The following is a 17,085-nucleotide window of genomic DNA, read 5'->3' as shown; positions in this document are numbered from 1 at the left end:
GTTCACTCTACGGCAAATTCCCAGACTTCTTTATGGGTTTGACAATCACTGAGTGGGGAGTGCATGCATCCTCACAACATGTCGTTTCGAACAATGGAGACTGACGTGCAGGAGGACAACTTAAAGTGCTGCACCGGTGTGTTCACTGGCAAGAACCACAAAGTCTTTGCTCAGGATGGTCTGCACCATTGGGTTAAATAAAAACTGTGACCGAAGGCTGTGCAACCTGCCAAACATCCCAGATCGTGCGCCTCGGGCATAGACACTAATATCTCAGTGTCTAGTGTCTATGCCTCGGGGGAGTATCCGAACACGTGTCGCACAGCTCCACAATTTTTACTCCAGCACACCTGTTTCATTTTATTAACGTAAAACGTGTAAGAATGAAACACACGTAGAAGAGAATAATGTCGTAGTCTGAGTGACTTAGGAAGCATTGTATTCAGGAATGGTGGCAAAAGAGCGGTTTGCTTTTTCCCTCAAACCGCCGCCACATTATACTGAGTTGACGTGTCATTCCATTCAGCATTCATATTGATATGTACACAGACGTATGGCTCTAGAAACACAGTCATATACACAATAACCAACAACGTGTATTGTTTGGTTCAGGGAGTCATAAGAAAACTACGGAGTGTATTTGACCCGTTCACCCCGAGAGAATTTAAAATGTAAAGGCGGTCGTTCGACTGCTAACGGTACTGCACCCTTCTGTCGCCCAACGATAATAATAATAATAATAATGGGTACTTATATAGCACACTATCCAGAAAATTAATCTGCTCTAGGTGCTTTACAAAAACGCTTTTGTTAACATAAAACATTATATCTATCATGTGTTACATACACTGACCAAAATGTGACTACACACACACACACACACACACACGCACGCACACACACGCACACACACTGCATACATACATTTTAACATACATGTGTATCTAACAGCTACCCTAACACATACGCACACATAGGCAGGCACAAACTTACATAAACACACGCACACACAATACACACTCATATACATGCATGTAGTTATGTACACATACATAATTATGTATACGCACATAGTCAAGCACAGCTAAAGCAAAGGAAGTGGACCTGCCACAATTGAACTTACTCCTGTGGGAAAAGGTGAGTTTTGAGACGAGATTTAAAAGATGCGAGGGAATCAGAATGACAGAGGTTATCAGGGAGCTTGTTCCACGTCTTTGGCGATTGAAAAGAAAACGATCTGTGTCCATAGGTCTTACTTCTGACGTGAGGTATCCTGAGAAGTCGAGTATCAGAGGAAGAACGGAGCTGGCGAAACGGGGTATAGATATGGAGGAGTTCAGAAAGATACTTAGGGCCAGATCCGTTGACTGCAGAAAAGGTCAGAGTGGATAGCTTATAGACCATTCGATCAGAAACAGGCAACCAGTGAAGAGACTGAAAGAGAGGAGAAACATGGTCAAATTTAGAAGCTCTGCAAATGAGTCTGACAGCGTTATTCTGAATTCATTGGAGTCTGTCTAACAGATATTTGGGAAGGCCGACCGGCAAAAAGAGAGTTGCAGTAATCCAATCTTGAGAGAACCAGAGAACATACGATATGCCCAAGGCCGCAGCTCAACGTCAGGGGGAAAAGCAAAAACATGTTTTAGCTTTTTCTTTTTGATGTGTGTGTGCGTGTGCATGTGTGCGTGTAGCTGATATTGTGTACACCTGCATTCGCACTAGCCTATCCTATTGTGTTAGTGCTGTCATGGTGAAATAATTTATATATTTTGTAACGGAGCCCATAGTTCACTGGACACCCTGAAACCCCGTTATGATTATTTCTTGTAGTAGCGGTAGTATTGTTGTCGCTGCACACTGATCTGGCAGGGAGTGCCTCTAGCTCCCTCTTCCACCTCCTCCCTACTTCCCCTCCCAGCTAACTCCCTCCCCATTGGAGAAAAGCACCGTGGCTGGGGGAAAAGCAAAAAAAGCGGAGAGTGTGGTGATTTGGTCCACCATTCCACCTGCAACACAGAAAGATACTGGTGCAGCATTGAATGGTAGAGTTTAGCTGACGACTTATTGGCTTGTGCCGAAACGGTCAAATTGTTCAGGGTTTTGTTGTCTGATGGAAGGGGGAGGGGGGGGGGGGGGTGTCTGCCGGGCGGGAGGTCTGTCTGGCATTCCAAGAGGGAGTCCTGGAGCACTTAATGTGTCAGGCTCAATCCCCTTATAAACACCCAGTAGTGGTGCAGACAGCTATACAGTGATGCGGATGGAATATGGCAGGGGTGTAGCACTTTTGAAGGATGGCCACAGCTGGGTCAGTCAAGCAGTGTAACTGACCTGGCCTTCTCTTGGTTATGACTCAAAAAGTTCTTCACGCTGTGTACATTTGTGCGTGTGTTTATGTAAGTTTGTGCCTGCCTATATGTGCGTATGTGTTAGGGTAGCTGTTAGATACACATGTACGTTAAAATGTATGTATGCAGCGTGTGTGCGTGCATGCGCGCGCGCGTATGTGTAGTCACATTTTGGTGTGTGTATGTAACATAGATGTAATGTTTTATGTTAACAAAAGCGTTTTTGTATAGCACCTGGAGCAGATTTCTGGATAGTGTGCTATATAAGTATCCATTATTATTATTTGATTGCTTTATTTTTTTGCAAATCTGCATGTATCAACTGTGTCAGTTTAAGGGTTGAGAGTGAAGGGAATGTCTGTGTCTTCAAAAAGATCAGAAATGCCAGGGGATTCTTTTTGCTGAGTGCAACTGATCATGAGTCTGAACAGCTGAATGGTGGGCATTATTGGTAAAGATCTAGGATTCCAGACGACTGAAGCATACATAATGATGTCCCTGAAAAGAGCAGATGAGGGTTTTGTGTGGCTGCAGTTAATGTGGATGGAAAAGATACACTACCTGGTGGTTTTTTTTTTTTTTGTTTTGTTTTTTGTGACAACGGAGTTGATTTGTTCTTCCCATGAAAGGATGAAGATTAACTCACTCAGTACGGCCAGTCCTCTCATCTCCTCTACACAGACCCCTCAGATGTCCAGTATGTGTCTGAATGACCCGACCTTTAGCTTCCGTCGTCAGAACTGTGGTATTCTTTGTCAACATTCACCTCTTCCATATAAGAGCCTTCTGCTTGCAATATTTTGATGATGGTAATTGGGATGTAACGCTGTTAACGTCGTCTCTTTCGCCGTTCGTATGGAGAGAGTTAACACCAGTCCATATTAAAGATTTTTTCACCTCAGGATGGAGTTCTTTCTTCATTCCTCAGCTGGAACACTGAGGTTCACCATTAATGGGATTTTTTTAGTATGTGACAGTTTTAATCCCAAAAGCAAAGTAGCTTAATCCCACAATCAAGGTACCCACATTCCGTCTTTGGGCATTATGTCTAAACAAGACACCAGTATGCTTGTTTTTCTATTTCATGTCATTGTATTACCAGCATGAATGGCCTTTTCTCCAAAAAGTGGAATGGGATTTATTGTGTGCAAGATTTTTTGTGCATGCGTTCAGACACAGGCCCTTGGTTTAAACTGTGTCAAGTAATAAGCAATGCTGGTATTGGTCACAAAGTTTTCTTTTTCTTTCTGTCATACATTTCTTTATACAAAATATATTGGGTCTTTTATTGGCGCAAGCAATTGTGCTGACAGTACACAATATTCAAACACATAATCAAATCTGAAATGTACAACCTCTCTGTGAACAACTTAAGAGCCAGTCAAGCTGTGTACAATAACAAAGAGTCCAAGGTAAAAAGCTAACTTCCACACCATTTTCACATTCCTTGGAACACTTCTAAAAGTAAAACAGACACATTTCCTCACACACATACACCATGCAGCTTTCAGACTATACACACAAAGAAGTACACAAAGTTGTGAACATTTTATGCACATTGTAGCAAGCTTTCCCACAGCACAGCACTGATAACTTGCGTAGATTTTTTTCAACCTAGCAGTTTGTACAGAACATACATTTTCTTTTAATTTGGAAGAAAAAGGCAGAAAATAAAAAATCAACGTATCTATCATTGAGAGAAAGACACTGAGATTTCTAGTTAGAAAATATGTGGAGAAAAACAAACTTCATCAATTGGTTCAAGACAAAATACACACAAACACAACTACCCTCCACCCACCCACACAAACAACAACAACAAAATATGAAATGAGTGAAAGGACCTCTGCGAAGTTTAAACCTTTTCGCTGCCCCATTTTGATTTCAGTGGTATGACTCTTTCAGTGGTATTACCCTTGCTTACCCTGAATCCCCGCAACACAGCACCACCAGGGCTTGTTCTGCTGCAGCCCTGGCAATGCCAGACCCCAGCGTCAGGTCATCATGAAGTTCCAGCAGCTGTGGCAAAGTGGTTAGCATCGCCGACTGACGACTGAGAGAATGTAGGATCGATCCCCATCACAGGGGGTCTTTTTGGCTCAAGGCCAGCTCCTACTCAGAGCTGAGTGTGCTATGGACTCAAATGGGAAGACTGGGACCACACAGTCAAGGGTCATTCACTTCACGTCTGCATCTTTGTGAGTGTTGCTCAAATTTGCTGACCAGTGCTGAAGGTGTCTTTATCTGTCATCCTTCTTCTGCGTTCACTCGTATGCACACGAGTGGGCCTCTACGTGTATGACCGTTTTTACCCCGCCATGTAGGCAGCCATACTCCATTTTCGGGGGTGTGCATGCTGGGTATGTTCTTGTTTCCATAACCCACCGAACGCTGACATGGATTACAGGATCTTTAACATGTATATTTGATCTTCTGCTTGCACATACACACGAAGGGGGTTCAGGCACTAGCAGGTCTGCACATATGTTGACCTGAGAGATCGTAAAAATCTCCACCCTTTACCCACCAGGCGCCGTCACCGTGATTCGAACCCGGGACCCTCAGATTGACAGTCCAACGCTTTAACCACTCGGCTATTGCGCCTGTCTGATCTGTCATCCAAGTTGACGCCAAGACACTTCAGCCTTGTCAAGTAGTCCCAACTGAAATGGACCCCTATAGAAGTATCTTGATCACCCCTATCACTATTCATCATCATCTAAATATATAAAGAACAAAATACCCCAAATTTTGGGGCACCATCAAAAAAGAAAAGAAGAAAAAAGAAAATCATTATGAGGAAAAAGCTTAGTGTGAACTCTGGAGTTTTAGAAGGCTGACAACACTATTCAAACACCACTAGCAGAATCCAAACTGGGCGACATTAACAAGTGCTGAAGTACGTGACCACACACAGAAACTCACTATGCACACGACAGCAGGACCTGACAGAACTCGCCACAGACATCATCACACTGTTTTGTACCCAGTGCTTTTATTTGTTGTCTTCCCAAATCCTCTACAACAACATTTCAATGCATAACAATAAATTAATCACTGGCAATTATATATTCCATGGTTGATTTACATTACAAGCTGCATAGCCAAACCACACTATTCTTGAGTGTATGTTTAAAATTCAAATAACGATGCTGCCTCTAAAATATATAAAACAAACACTCTCCTGAATTTGCTACCACCATTATGCTCATATGCTTTTGCCTGTTTCTTCTTCTTCTTCTGCGTTCACTCGTATGCACATGAGTGGGCTTTTACGTGTATGACCGTTTTTACCCCGCCATGTAGGCAGCCATACTCCGTTTTCGGGGGTGTGCATGCTGGGTATGTTCTTGTTTCCATAACCCACCGAACGCTGACATGGATTACAGGATCTTTAACGTGCGTATTTGATCTTCTGCTTGCGTATACACACGAAGGGGGTTCAGGCACTAGCAGGTCTGCACATATGTTGACCTGGGAGATCGTAAAAATCTCCACCCTTCACCCACCAGGCGCCGTCACCGTGATTCGAACCCGGGACCCTCAGATTGACAGTCCAACGCTTTAACCACTCGGCTATTGCGCCCGCCTGTTTCAATTCTGCACATTTCTCAAAACAAAAGCAACAGTCTGCCTGCAATCATTCGTACAGTTTAGTATGATTCATCAGACGGATAGTAAGCGCATACATAATTATGTGTACAATGGTTCGTGTATGAATGTGTGCATGAGCATGCCATACAAATGTGTGCAGACTCAGATTCATGCATGTTGGCATGAGTGTGCACCAGTCCATCTGCATGCACATGGAACAACAGAAAGACCTGTGCACATCTATGTATCTATCTATGCATCTATCTATCTCTGTCTCTCTTTCTATATATGTGTGTGTGTGTGTGTGTGTGTGCGAAGACAGATTTGTCTGCTTGTGAACATCAGAGTATTAACTTTTGTGTGTGTGTGTGTGTGTGTGTGTGTGTGTGTGTTGATATATATATCTGTGTATGCATATGCTTACAACCGTTCATGATTTTTTTTCATACTGTGGGTACAAATATCATGTACTTACCAGAAAAATGACATGTTTCTCCTTCCTTAAGAATAAACTTAGAAACAGTACTGTTTCACTGAAGACACTTCATGCTTCTGTGTTTGTTTGTTTTGTTTTGTTTCTATTTCATTACAATCCCCACTTTTAGTGTGGTACTGTTCTGGGGAGATTGTTTAGGCTCAGACTGTTTCACTTTCGAAATGAAGTGAACCTAGCACTGATCAGTTCATACCTTTGAACAGAGTCAGCTCAAGCCATCAAGTTCACATTTATTCCAATGATTCAGGTTAATTCAAACCTGTTACACTCACACAACCAAGGTTCACTCAAACCTGTCACACTCACACAATCAAGGTTTATTTAAACCTGTCACACTCACACAATCAAGGTTTATTTAAACCTGTTACACTCACAGAACCAAGGTTCATTCAAACCTGTTACACTCACACAACCAAGGTTCATTCAAACTTGTTACACTCACACAACCAAGGTTCATTTAAACCTATTACACTCTTACAACCAAGGTTAATTTAAACCTGTTACACTCACAGAACAAAGGTTCATTTAAACCTGTTACACTCACAGAACAAAGGTTCATTTGAATCTGTTACACTCACACATGTACAGTTTCATTCAAACACACTATATCACACAACAGGTTCATTCAAGCAATTCAGTTCAAACAAACACAGCTTCATTAAAACCAGACAGTTCACCCTTAACCACAGTTTGAAAGCAAAACTCAACAGTTCACATTCAAACAACATTTGAACTCCAGCCAGTTGGTTCACGCGAAAACTATGGCTTCATTTCAAAGCTTTGCGCACTAACACTTGCGTCCCAGTTCATTTCCTCAAAACGTTTTCTGGCACTTTTCTCCCAGGCTGCCCAGTTTTCTCTACATCCATCCACCCTCACACTCTGAACTACCCTCTTTACCTGCATACAGGTATGCCAGATTCCAATGTTCTTTCAAATGGGTTAACTTATCCACGATGATCATCCTATCGAAAGTTCAAACTATTCCCATCTACCGCACACCTCAGCGTCAACCTGTGTGTTCAACCTGCGTTCTGGACACACAATGATCATCCTATCGAAAGTTCAATCTATTCCCATCTACCGCACACCTTCGTGTCAACCTGTGTGTTCAACCTGTGTTCTGGACACACGATGATCATCCTATCGAAAGTTCAAACTATTCCCATCTACCGCACACCTCTGTGTCAACCTGTGTGTTCTGGACACCTTCAGGTGGGTCTGTAAGCGTCAGTGGAGACCAGCCTGCCCGCCTTGATGCACTTCCACAGCCACTCGGGTTTCACCAATTGTGTCCCCTTGCCTCTGTCTGTCACCTGCAGCACACAGTGCAGTTGTCATCATCACTGCTACAACACTGCAGCAAGTGGCCTACACACACACCACACTACATAGATACTGACCAGCCAAACGAACATTTTGTATTTCTGCTTTCATTTACAATTTGAACAATTCGTGTATTCTATTTTCTATTCATTTCTTTTCTGTCAACTGCAGCACAGAAAGCAGTTGTCATCATCACTGTCACAACACTGCTGCAAGTGGGGTACACACACACCACTCATGTGGTTCGTCCATCGGGATCGATGAGGACCATCTAGTCATCCTGGGGGTGGGTGGGTTGGGCTCTGTGGGTGCGCAGATGACTGATCAGGCCAATCCGCGCCCGGAAGGTATGGGATGAAGGATGACTGATGACTTGCGCGATGACTTTGTTTATAGTGAGGAGGAGTTGCGCACCGTCGACCTCACTCTCTTGTCCGAGACCGTCTGTATCCAGTGGCAAGACGAGGTCAATACAACTGGAGATGGAAACGGATGCAGTGGATGACCAAGATGTTCTATGTGCCTCATCCTGCCCTCAGCACTCCACAGTGCTCTGCTGCAACTGCCTTACTCTCCGTTTAACCATGAAGGTTTCTTCCGCAGAGTCCGCCGGATCCAGTCTTCACATGCTTGGGTAGACAAGTCCTAACTCACCGAGGGTTTGAGACCCGTCAGCTACCCTCACCTAGTTTAGCCAACCTGTCAAGGCCGTTGCCCGGGGGTTGGGCGCTGCCGCATGCTAGCAGCTTCTAGGACCCGTAGGTGAGAGCTGGGTGCTGGTGGGGACCAACAGAGGACGAACCACTCCCGGAAGAGCGTGACAAGCCCCCCCTCTAGAGGTACTACACACACCACTACATACATACTGACCAGCCAATTAACATTCTGTATTTCTACTTTTCTGTCACCTGCAGCACACAATGCTGCTGTTACCACTGTTACAACACTGCAGCAAGTGGGGTACACACAAGCCAATGTATGACAGGTAATGACACAGACTGATCAGTTATGTCAGAAGAACTACCTGTTAAAGCCATTCCCCAACAATATTATGTAAGTCTCATCTCAACATACAGACGCAGACACACTCACAAACATGCATGCACATACACACACAAGGAAGCAGAATGGTTAAGATGTTTATCTGCCAATACAGTGTCCTTGAAGGTCTGGGTTTGATTCCCAATTTCCCCCTTTCTCTCAAGTTTGACTGGAAAATCAAACTGAGCGTCTAGTCATTCGGATGAGACGATAAACTGAGATCCTGTGTGCAGCACACATTTGGCGCACTGAAAAAGAACCCAAGACAATGAAAGTGTTGTCCTCTAAGGCAAAATTCTGTAGACAAACTCCACTCTGATTGGTACACAAATATAACTAGTGCACTGGGTTATGCTGCTGTCAGCGTTCCAGGCCTGGTTTCAGTATTGTACTGTGCTCTTGGGAAAGCCAGTTTACTTTTGATTTTCCTCACTCCACCCAGGTGTAAATGGGTACCTCATTTCGGTTGGCAAAGGGTAAAAAACAGTGAAGGGAGAGGATTGGGCCCTGCCTTCCTACACCCAGCCCTAGACACAGTAGTGGCTCAAAAAGGCTTTGTCCACCTTTAACTTTTTTTTTCCCCCAACCTTTCAACCAAGCTTCATATGCTATCAAAGGTGTCAGAGAGAGAGCTGATGATCAGTGATCAACCAGAAGACCTGTGGCAAGGGGATCTCAGGTGATCTTCCTGATGCAAGGTCTCCTAGATGCCCTCCTTTGACCTCCCCTGCCCATCCCATCATCCGACCCACCTCAGACATGTTGGAAGCGACAATGTGTGTGGCTGCATGGGTCTCATAGTCAGGCAACAGGTCCCCATCAAAGGCAATGATGTAACGCTTCAGTTTCTTATAGTCGCTCGTGCTGTCCGGCAAAATGATCTTACAGCCATGGAAAGTGTCTGGCAACTTCTGGACAAAAAAACAAAAAAACACCAAAACTGAAAGCAAGCCATACATTATTCTTCGTTCATATGACATAAGCAAACAAAATACAATATAAAGCTTTTTAACCATGACTGCCCAGCTGATCATATTGTACAGTTACATTTGAAAAATGTTTATGATAGTTATGACCAACTACTGTCTCGTCTACTGGAGCAGTGGCCCAGTGGGTAAACCACTGGCAAGGAAGCCAGGGTCCTGGGTTCGATTAACACACAGATCAACATTTCCACTCTGCCATCCACTGGATCTTAACTGGTGATGTGCGTGGTAGGCTTTCAGATGAGATGAGGAACTGAGGTCTAATGTGCAGCATTTCTTTAGCTCACATTAAAGCAAAACACACACAAAAAAGGTGGAGGAAACAGTTGTCCCTGAAGAAAAAAATCTGCTCCCACAGGTACACATCAACATGTAAATGCAGACAGAACAAGAGAGGCAAGGCCTTCAAGACTCACTTGTGATAAATTAAGTCCCCTAGCATTAATTACAGAGTAATTTCCCTTTTTTACTATCTGCACCAAAACGTTTGCAAAATAAATAAAACTTCCATGCTTAGCAAAAGAAGTTCCTGTTTGAACATAAAATGATAATAATGACTCCTCTTGTTGATGTGTCAGAATAAGAGGTCAAAGTGCCAAGTTTAGAGAATACAAAAAATATAAATATAACAGTAAATGTAGTTTGCATATAATTAGGCTTCTTTTTTTAATTTTTTTGTGCCCATCCCAGAGGTGCAATATTGTTTTAAACAAGATGACTGGAAAGAACTGAATTTTTCCTATTTTTATGCCAAATTTGGTGTCAACTGACAAAGTATTTGCAGAGAAAATGTCAATGTTAAAGTTTGCCACGGACACACAGACACACACACACACAGACACACACACACACACACAGACAACCGAACACCGGGTTAAAACATAGACTCACTTTGTTTACACAAGTGAGTCAAAAACAGGTGGTCCTGCATCATGGCAACATGCTCTCCACAAGAGCAGCCCCAGTTCACCAAAAACATCTGCTGTCACTGGAGCAGTGTGATACAATCTACTTATATGTTCTGCACAGATGTTACTGACATTCACCATTAATGTGTTACTGACATCCATCACTAACAATAAATGTTACTGATCTTTTTAACTTATGAGAGTCTCATTCCCAGTAACAAATATGTTCACTGAGAGATTATCTCATATCAGTCACGAAATTAAAAGATGATCTCATATTAGTCACAAAATTAAAAGATGATCTCATATCAGTCACAAAATTAAAAGATGATCTCATATCAGTCACAAAAATAAGTCTTCAAATATGCTGACTTGTTTATGTAAGACATTTCACATACCTGTCACTGGTTTATCGCACATGATTCAAATCCATAAATTTATTCCTGACAGGTGTTAATGATATCCATAATTACAACCTCATTCTTGTACAGATCCACTTGTTTGATCTCGAGATAAGTAAATGACGTCAATCACAAATTTAAAACCTATTCAGATGAAAGGTGATTTATTAAATAAGATGCTCTTAACGTATTGTACAAAATATGCTGTGATGTTAAGAATTAAATCTGAAAATATATACACTTTATCCTGTCCTTTTATGTTTGACTCAAAAAGCTATGATTTCATTTTGAGAAAACTAGCTGCTGCCAAGTCCACAAAAAGCAATCACATCATTTTTTCTTCTAGATAAACAGACATGTTAAAATCATTAACTAATCATATGATCTTGCATCAAAGTCAAGGTAAAATTCATAATAACTGTTCAACAGTTTCCAATAATCAATAGATCTACGGATAATCTCTCTGTAACTGCACACACAAAGCTGATGGGAAGTTTAAGCATCACTGGTTTGAATACAATGCAATGCAGCACAATGCAATACAATACATATTTACTAATCCCACTGGAAGCAATTGGTCACTCACACAACACAGTCTCTCAGCCACAGTTGAATCCGCAAGACACACACGAACATGACAAAAATATTCAGATGATTTGTCTGTACCAGCACACAGCCAGCTGATGTGAAGTGTTACACATAACTGGCTTGAGGAGTGTGCTCTTGTGTGTTCTTGCCTTGTTCTGTAACCAGCTTACCGCCCTTGCTTATTCTGACTGGTTTCCTGTTCTTTGCCTCCCTTTAGATCAACCATCACTATTGTACACAACAACACCCTGTTCTTTGCCTCCCTTTAGATCAACCATCACTATTGTACACAACAACACCCTGTTCTTTGCCTCCCTTTACATCAACCATCACTACTGTACACAACAACAACCTGTTCTTTGCCTCCCTTTACATCAACCATCACTATTGTACACAACAACAACCTGTTCTTTGCCTCCCTTTACATCAACCATCACTATTGTACACAACAACAACCTGTTCTTTGCCTCCCTTTACATCAACCATCACTATTGTACACAACAACAACCTGTTCTTTGCCTCCCTTTACATCAACCATCACTATTGTACACAACAACAACCTGTTCTTTGCCTCCCTTTACATCAACCATCACTACTGTACACAACAACCTGTTCTTTGCCTCCCTTTACATCAACCATCACTACTGTACACAACAACACAAACAGAAAAGACTTTTCCTGACAAATAAACAATACCAACAACAGAAACCACAACAAAAAAGCAACAACATCAACAACAACAACAAAATAACAACAGCAACAACAAAAACTTACTGACCACCACAACAGTTAGTTGTCACCACTTCATTCTAAAATGTCACAATACAAATACAGTGAGCTGGACGAGGTAACAAGACAGTCTTATATTAGCACAACAGTTCTACACTCACACACACACACACACACGCGTGCACACACACACACACACACACACACGTGCACACACACACACACACACACACACACGTGCACACACACACACACACACACACACGTGCACACACACACACACACACAAACACACGTGCACACACACACACACACACACACACGCGTGCACACACAACACACACGTGCACACACACACACACACACAAACACACGTGCATGCACACACACACACACACACACACCTTGTCAGAGGAGGCAGTGGAGGCACCAGACGAAGGCTTGGAAGCAAGAGAGCCTTTTGCAGGGGAGGCAACTTCTGAGGCTTTGCTGGAGGACTTGGGTGGGTGGTAGAACTTGTCCCGGTGTGTCTGGCTGGTCTGGTAGCAGTCGGCACCGTACTTGCAGGATGGCTTGCTCTGGATGGAGAGACAAGGGTCCACACCTCTTTTGACAGCAGCCATCACACTAAAGGCAACTATCATACCAGATAGGGAAAAAAAATTATTCCAGTCGAAGCAAACATTGAACCAGTCAGGAAAGCCATCATACCAGTTCAGATAACTTCCATGCCATTTCGGACATCCACAATGTCAGTTGGGGCATCATCATCCTAGTTAGGTCAATTAACCACCATGCCATTAAAGGTAACCATATGCCAGTTTGGGTGACCATCATGCCACTCAGCTGGGGCTGTAGTTGAATGGCATAATGGTCATTGTAACTGACGCTGAACACACGCATTCAACAGTGCTATTGGTGAATAATGTACGAAAACCCAACAACAGAAACCCATGCAATCTCTCTGCTGGCATGAACAACTGCATCATCACTGATTTCTGACAGTTTCCAGCAAAGCACCAACCTTCAAGAGCCTGATTTTCAGTCTGTCCTACATTTTCTTTTCTTTTCCATGATCTCTTCATTAAATGGTTTTTCCCCAACAGACAACAGATCAATGCAGACAGGTATGTGCATGCTTGTGTGCATGTCACACATGCCTGCCTGAAGTAAGAGCGTACAGACCCATGCAGATAGATCAGTGTACACCCCTCCCCCCACCCAAACCCCCTCTGTGGAGTGATGGCCTGGAGGTAACGCGTCCGCCTAGGAAGCGAGAGAATCTGAGCGCGCTGGTTTGAATCACGGCTCAGCCGCCGATATTTTCTCCCCCTCCACTAGACCTTGAGTGGTGGTCTGGACGCTAGTCATTCGGATGAGATGATAAACCGAGGTCCTGTGTGCAGCACGCACTTAGCGCACATAAAAGAACCCACGGCAACAAAAAGGTTGTTCCTGGCAAAATTATGTAGAAAAATCCCCGTCAATAGGAAAAACAAATAAAACTGCACGCAGGAAAAATACAAAAAAATGGGTGGTGCTGTAGTATAGCGACGCGCTCTCAGTGGGGAGAGCAGCCCGAATTTCACACAGATAAATCTGTTGTGATAAAAAGAAATACAAAATACAAAAAAATTGTTCACACACAAGCGTCTCCTCACCTTTTTGGCCGGGGAGGACTCGGGCGATGTGTCACCTGCCCCTCGCTTCACTCCCTTGCGAGGACTGGAGTTGGTGGAGCCAGACGTTCCGTTCATGTCCCCGTCACTCTCAGCTCCACCTTCACCTCCGTCACTGTCATCCCCTCCCTTTCTGCTGGTCGAGGGCCCCACCTCCAGGTCAGACGTCCTCTTGGACTCTTTGTACAGAGTCTGTGGGACAGGCGCACCGAGGAACATATCAGTATCATATGGACTCCTTGTACAGAGTCTGCGGGACAGGCGCACCGAAGAACATATCAGTATCATATGAACTCTTTGTACAGAGTCTGCGGGACAGGCGCACCGAGGAACATATCAGTATCATACGGACCCTTTGTACAGTCTGTGGGACAGGCGCACCGAGGAACATATCAGTATCATACGGACCCTTTGTACAGTCTGTGGGACAGGCGCACCGAGGAAAATATCAGTATCATATGAACTTCTTGTAAGGAGTCTGTGGGACAGACACACCGAGGGACATATCAGCATCATCAGTATCATATGGACTCTTTGTACAGAGTCTGTGAGACAATTGCACCGAGGAACATATCAGTATTATATGGACTCTTTGTACAAAGTCTGTGGGACAGGCACACCAAGGAACATATCAGTATCATATGGACTTCTTGTAAAGAGTCTGTGGGACAGGTGCACCGAGGTACATATCAGTATTATATGGACTCTTTGTACAGAGTCTGTGGGACAGGCACACCAAGGAACATATCAGTATTATATGGACTTCTTGTAAAGAGTCTGTGGGACAGGTGCACCGAGGTACATATCAGTATCATATGGACTTCTTGTAAAGTCTGTGGGACAGATGCACCAAGGAACATATCAGTATCATGTGGACTTCTTGTAAAGAGTCTGTAGGACAGGTGCACTGAGGTACATATCAGTATCATATGGACTCTTTGTACAGAGTCTGTGGGACAGGCACACCAAGGAACATATCAGTATTATATGGACTTCTTGTAAAGAGTCTGTGGGACAGGTGCACCGAGGTACATATCAGTATTATATGGACTCTTTGTACAGAGTCTGTGGGACAGGCACACCAAGGAACATATCAGTATCATATGGACTTCTTGTAAAGAGTCTGTGGGACAGGCGCACTGAGGTACATATCAATATCATATGGACTCTTTTACAGAGTCTGCCGGACAATTGCAATAAGGAACATATGAGTATCATATGTTGTATGTCCTAATATCATCATCTTAGATGAACAGACTATAAATAAATATAATCACTATCATATGGACTTTTCATACAGTGTCTACGGGACAAGCGCATCAAGGTACATGTCAGTATCATATGGACTCTTTATACAGAGTCTGCAGGACAAGTATACCTAGGTATAGTATCGTATGGACTCTTTATACATAATCTGCGGGACAAACGTACCAATGGACAGTATCATATGGACTATCAATACACAGTCTGCAGGACGTGTACCCAGGTACAGTATCATATGGACTTACTGTGCAGAGAGGTGGATATGAGTACCAAGGTACAGTATCATACAGACTCTTTGTACTGAGTGTTGGATAAGAGTACCAAGGTACAGTATCATATAGATTCTTTGTACAGAGTCTGTAGGACAAGCATATCGAGGTTCAAGATCAAACTTTCCAAAGCACCAAAATTTGTTTAGCCACGGCTGACATAACAAGGTACAATTCTGGCCTGCCTTCATTCACTTTTGACCATTATCAGAATTTTACTGTATCCAGAAAGAAAAGAAAGAAAAGATGATATATATCTGAAATAAAAAGACACACTGGCAAAGAACAGTGCAGATAAGTCTTGATTAATAAGCTGATTAAAACAAAGAAATGAGCAAATATTTGTCTTGTTTTTTTTCTTAATGACACTGCTTATAGGTGTAAATCAAAGACGCTAAAGAACAAGCTGAAATGACAATCTTTTTTCTGTAGTGCTGTTCATACCAACTTTCCCCTTCCACACTCTCCACACGCTCTCTCACCTGCAGCCTGGGTAGATCTGTGGCCTCCTTCCAAGTCTTGTCATCACGGAATTTCTGGATGCGTGGGAAGCGAATGGAGATACCGTCAGCGGTGTGGATTTCCGCCTTGCTGAATTCCGCTCCAATGATTTCCCAAACTGGAGCTTTCTTTGGGTCTGCCACCACAAAGTCTGGAACCACCTGCACCATTAAGTGAATTATAAGTATACACTCAAGCACACATGTATATACATACATGTAACAAATGCATCTGCACTCACACACACACACAAACACACACAGAGACAAAAAAATTTGTACCGCATGTGACCTGGTCATTCATTCCATATCTCTGGACTCGCAGGCTGATCACAAACACATACACATATACTTGAACCTTGGACCCTCAGAGTGAGTACAATACTTAATTCAAACCCTTCAGCCGACATGGAATATTCAAGTCCCACCTCTTTCCTTTTTATTTCCCCTTGCAAATAAGGTTCTTCTTTTCTTCTTCTTCTGCGTTCACTCGTATGTACACGAGTGGGCTTTTATGTGTATGACCGTTTTTACCCCGCCATTTAGGCAGCCATACTCCGTTTTCGGAGGTGTGCATGCTGGGTATGTTCTTGTTTCCATAACCCACCGAACGCTGACATGGATTATAGGATCTTTAACGTGCGTATTTGATCTTCTGCTTGCATATAGACACGAAGGGGGTTCAGGCACTAGCAGGTCTGCACATATGTTGACCTGGGTGATCGTAAAAATCTCCACCCTTTACCCACCAGGCGCCGTCACCATGATTCGAACCTGGGACCCTCAGATTGACAGTCCAACGCTTTAACCACTCGGCTATTGCGCCCATCGGTTCTTCTTTTCAATCAGTACAACACAATCCATATTTAACGCATATTGAGAAAAAAAAATTGACACTCTGTAAGTCAGCACCACTGATAATAACAAAAAAACAATGACTATGATGCCTACAAGTTG

The 17,085-nt window shown here is 43.2% G+C and overlaps 1 protein-coding gene across 3 annotated transcripts in view; it reads right to left on the bottom strand.

The window, feature by feature from the left end:
- Positions 1-4,204: 4,204 nt before the first annotated feature.
- The window catches only part of LOC143287674 (DNA ligase 3-like), a 41,422-nt gene continuing 28,541 nt past the window's right edge, over positions 4,205-17,085 (bottom strand). For 2 of the 3 annotated variants that reach the window (XM_076595854.1, XM_076595855.1), the window contains exons 18-22: positions 16,111-16,290; positions 14,079-14,288; positions 12,822-12,995; positions 9,558-9,716; positions 4,205-7,754 (exon numbers count right to left, since the gene is read on the bottom strand). In XM_076595854.1, coding sequence (XP_076451969.1) covers positions 7,650-7,754; positions 9,558-9,716; positions 12,822-12,995; positions 14,079-14,288; positions 16,111-16,290 — 828 coding nt within the window. In that variant the 3' untranslated portion in view covers positions 4,205-7,649. The remainder of the gene's footprint in view (positions 7,755-9,557; positions 9,717-12,821; positions 12,996-14,078; positions 14,289-16,110; positions 16,291-17,085) is intronic. The other variant, XR_013055986.1, reaches the window with a different exon arrangement.

The sequence above is a fragment of the Babylonia areolata genome, chromosome 11 (genome assembly GCF_041734735.1).
Source record: "Babylonia areolata isolate BAREFJ2019XMU chromosome 11, ASM4173473v1, whole genome shotgun sequence".
Lineage (NCBI taxonomy): Eukaryota > Metazoa > Mollusca > Gastropoda > Neogastropoda > Buccinidae > Babylonia > Babylonia areolata.
This window is presented reverse-complemented; position numbering and strand designations above follow the sequence as displayed.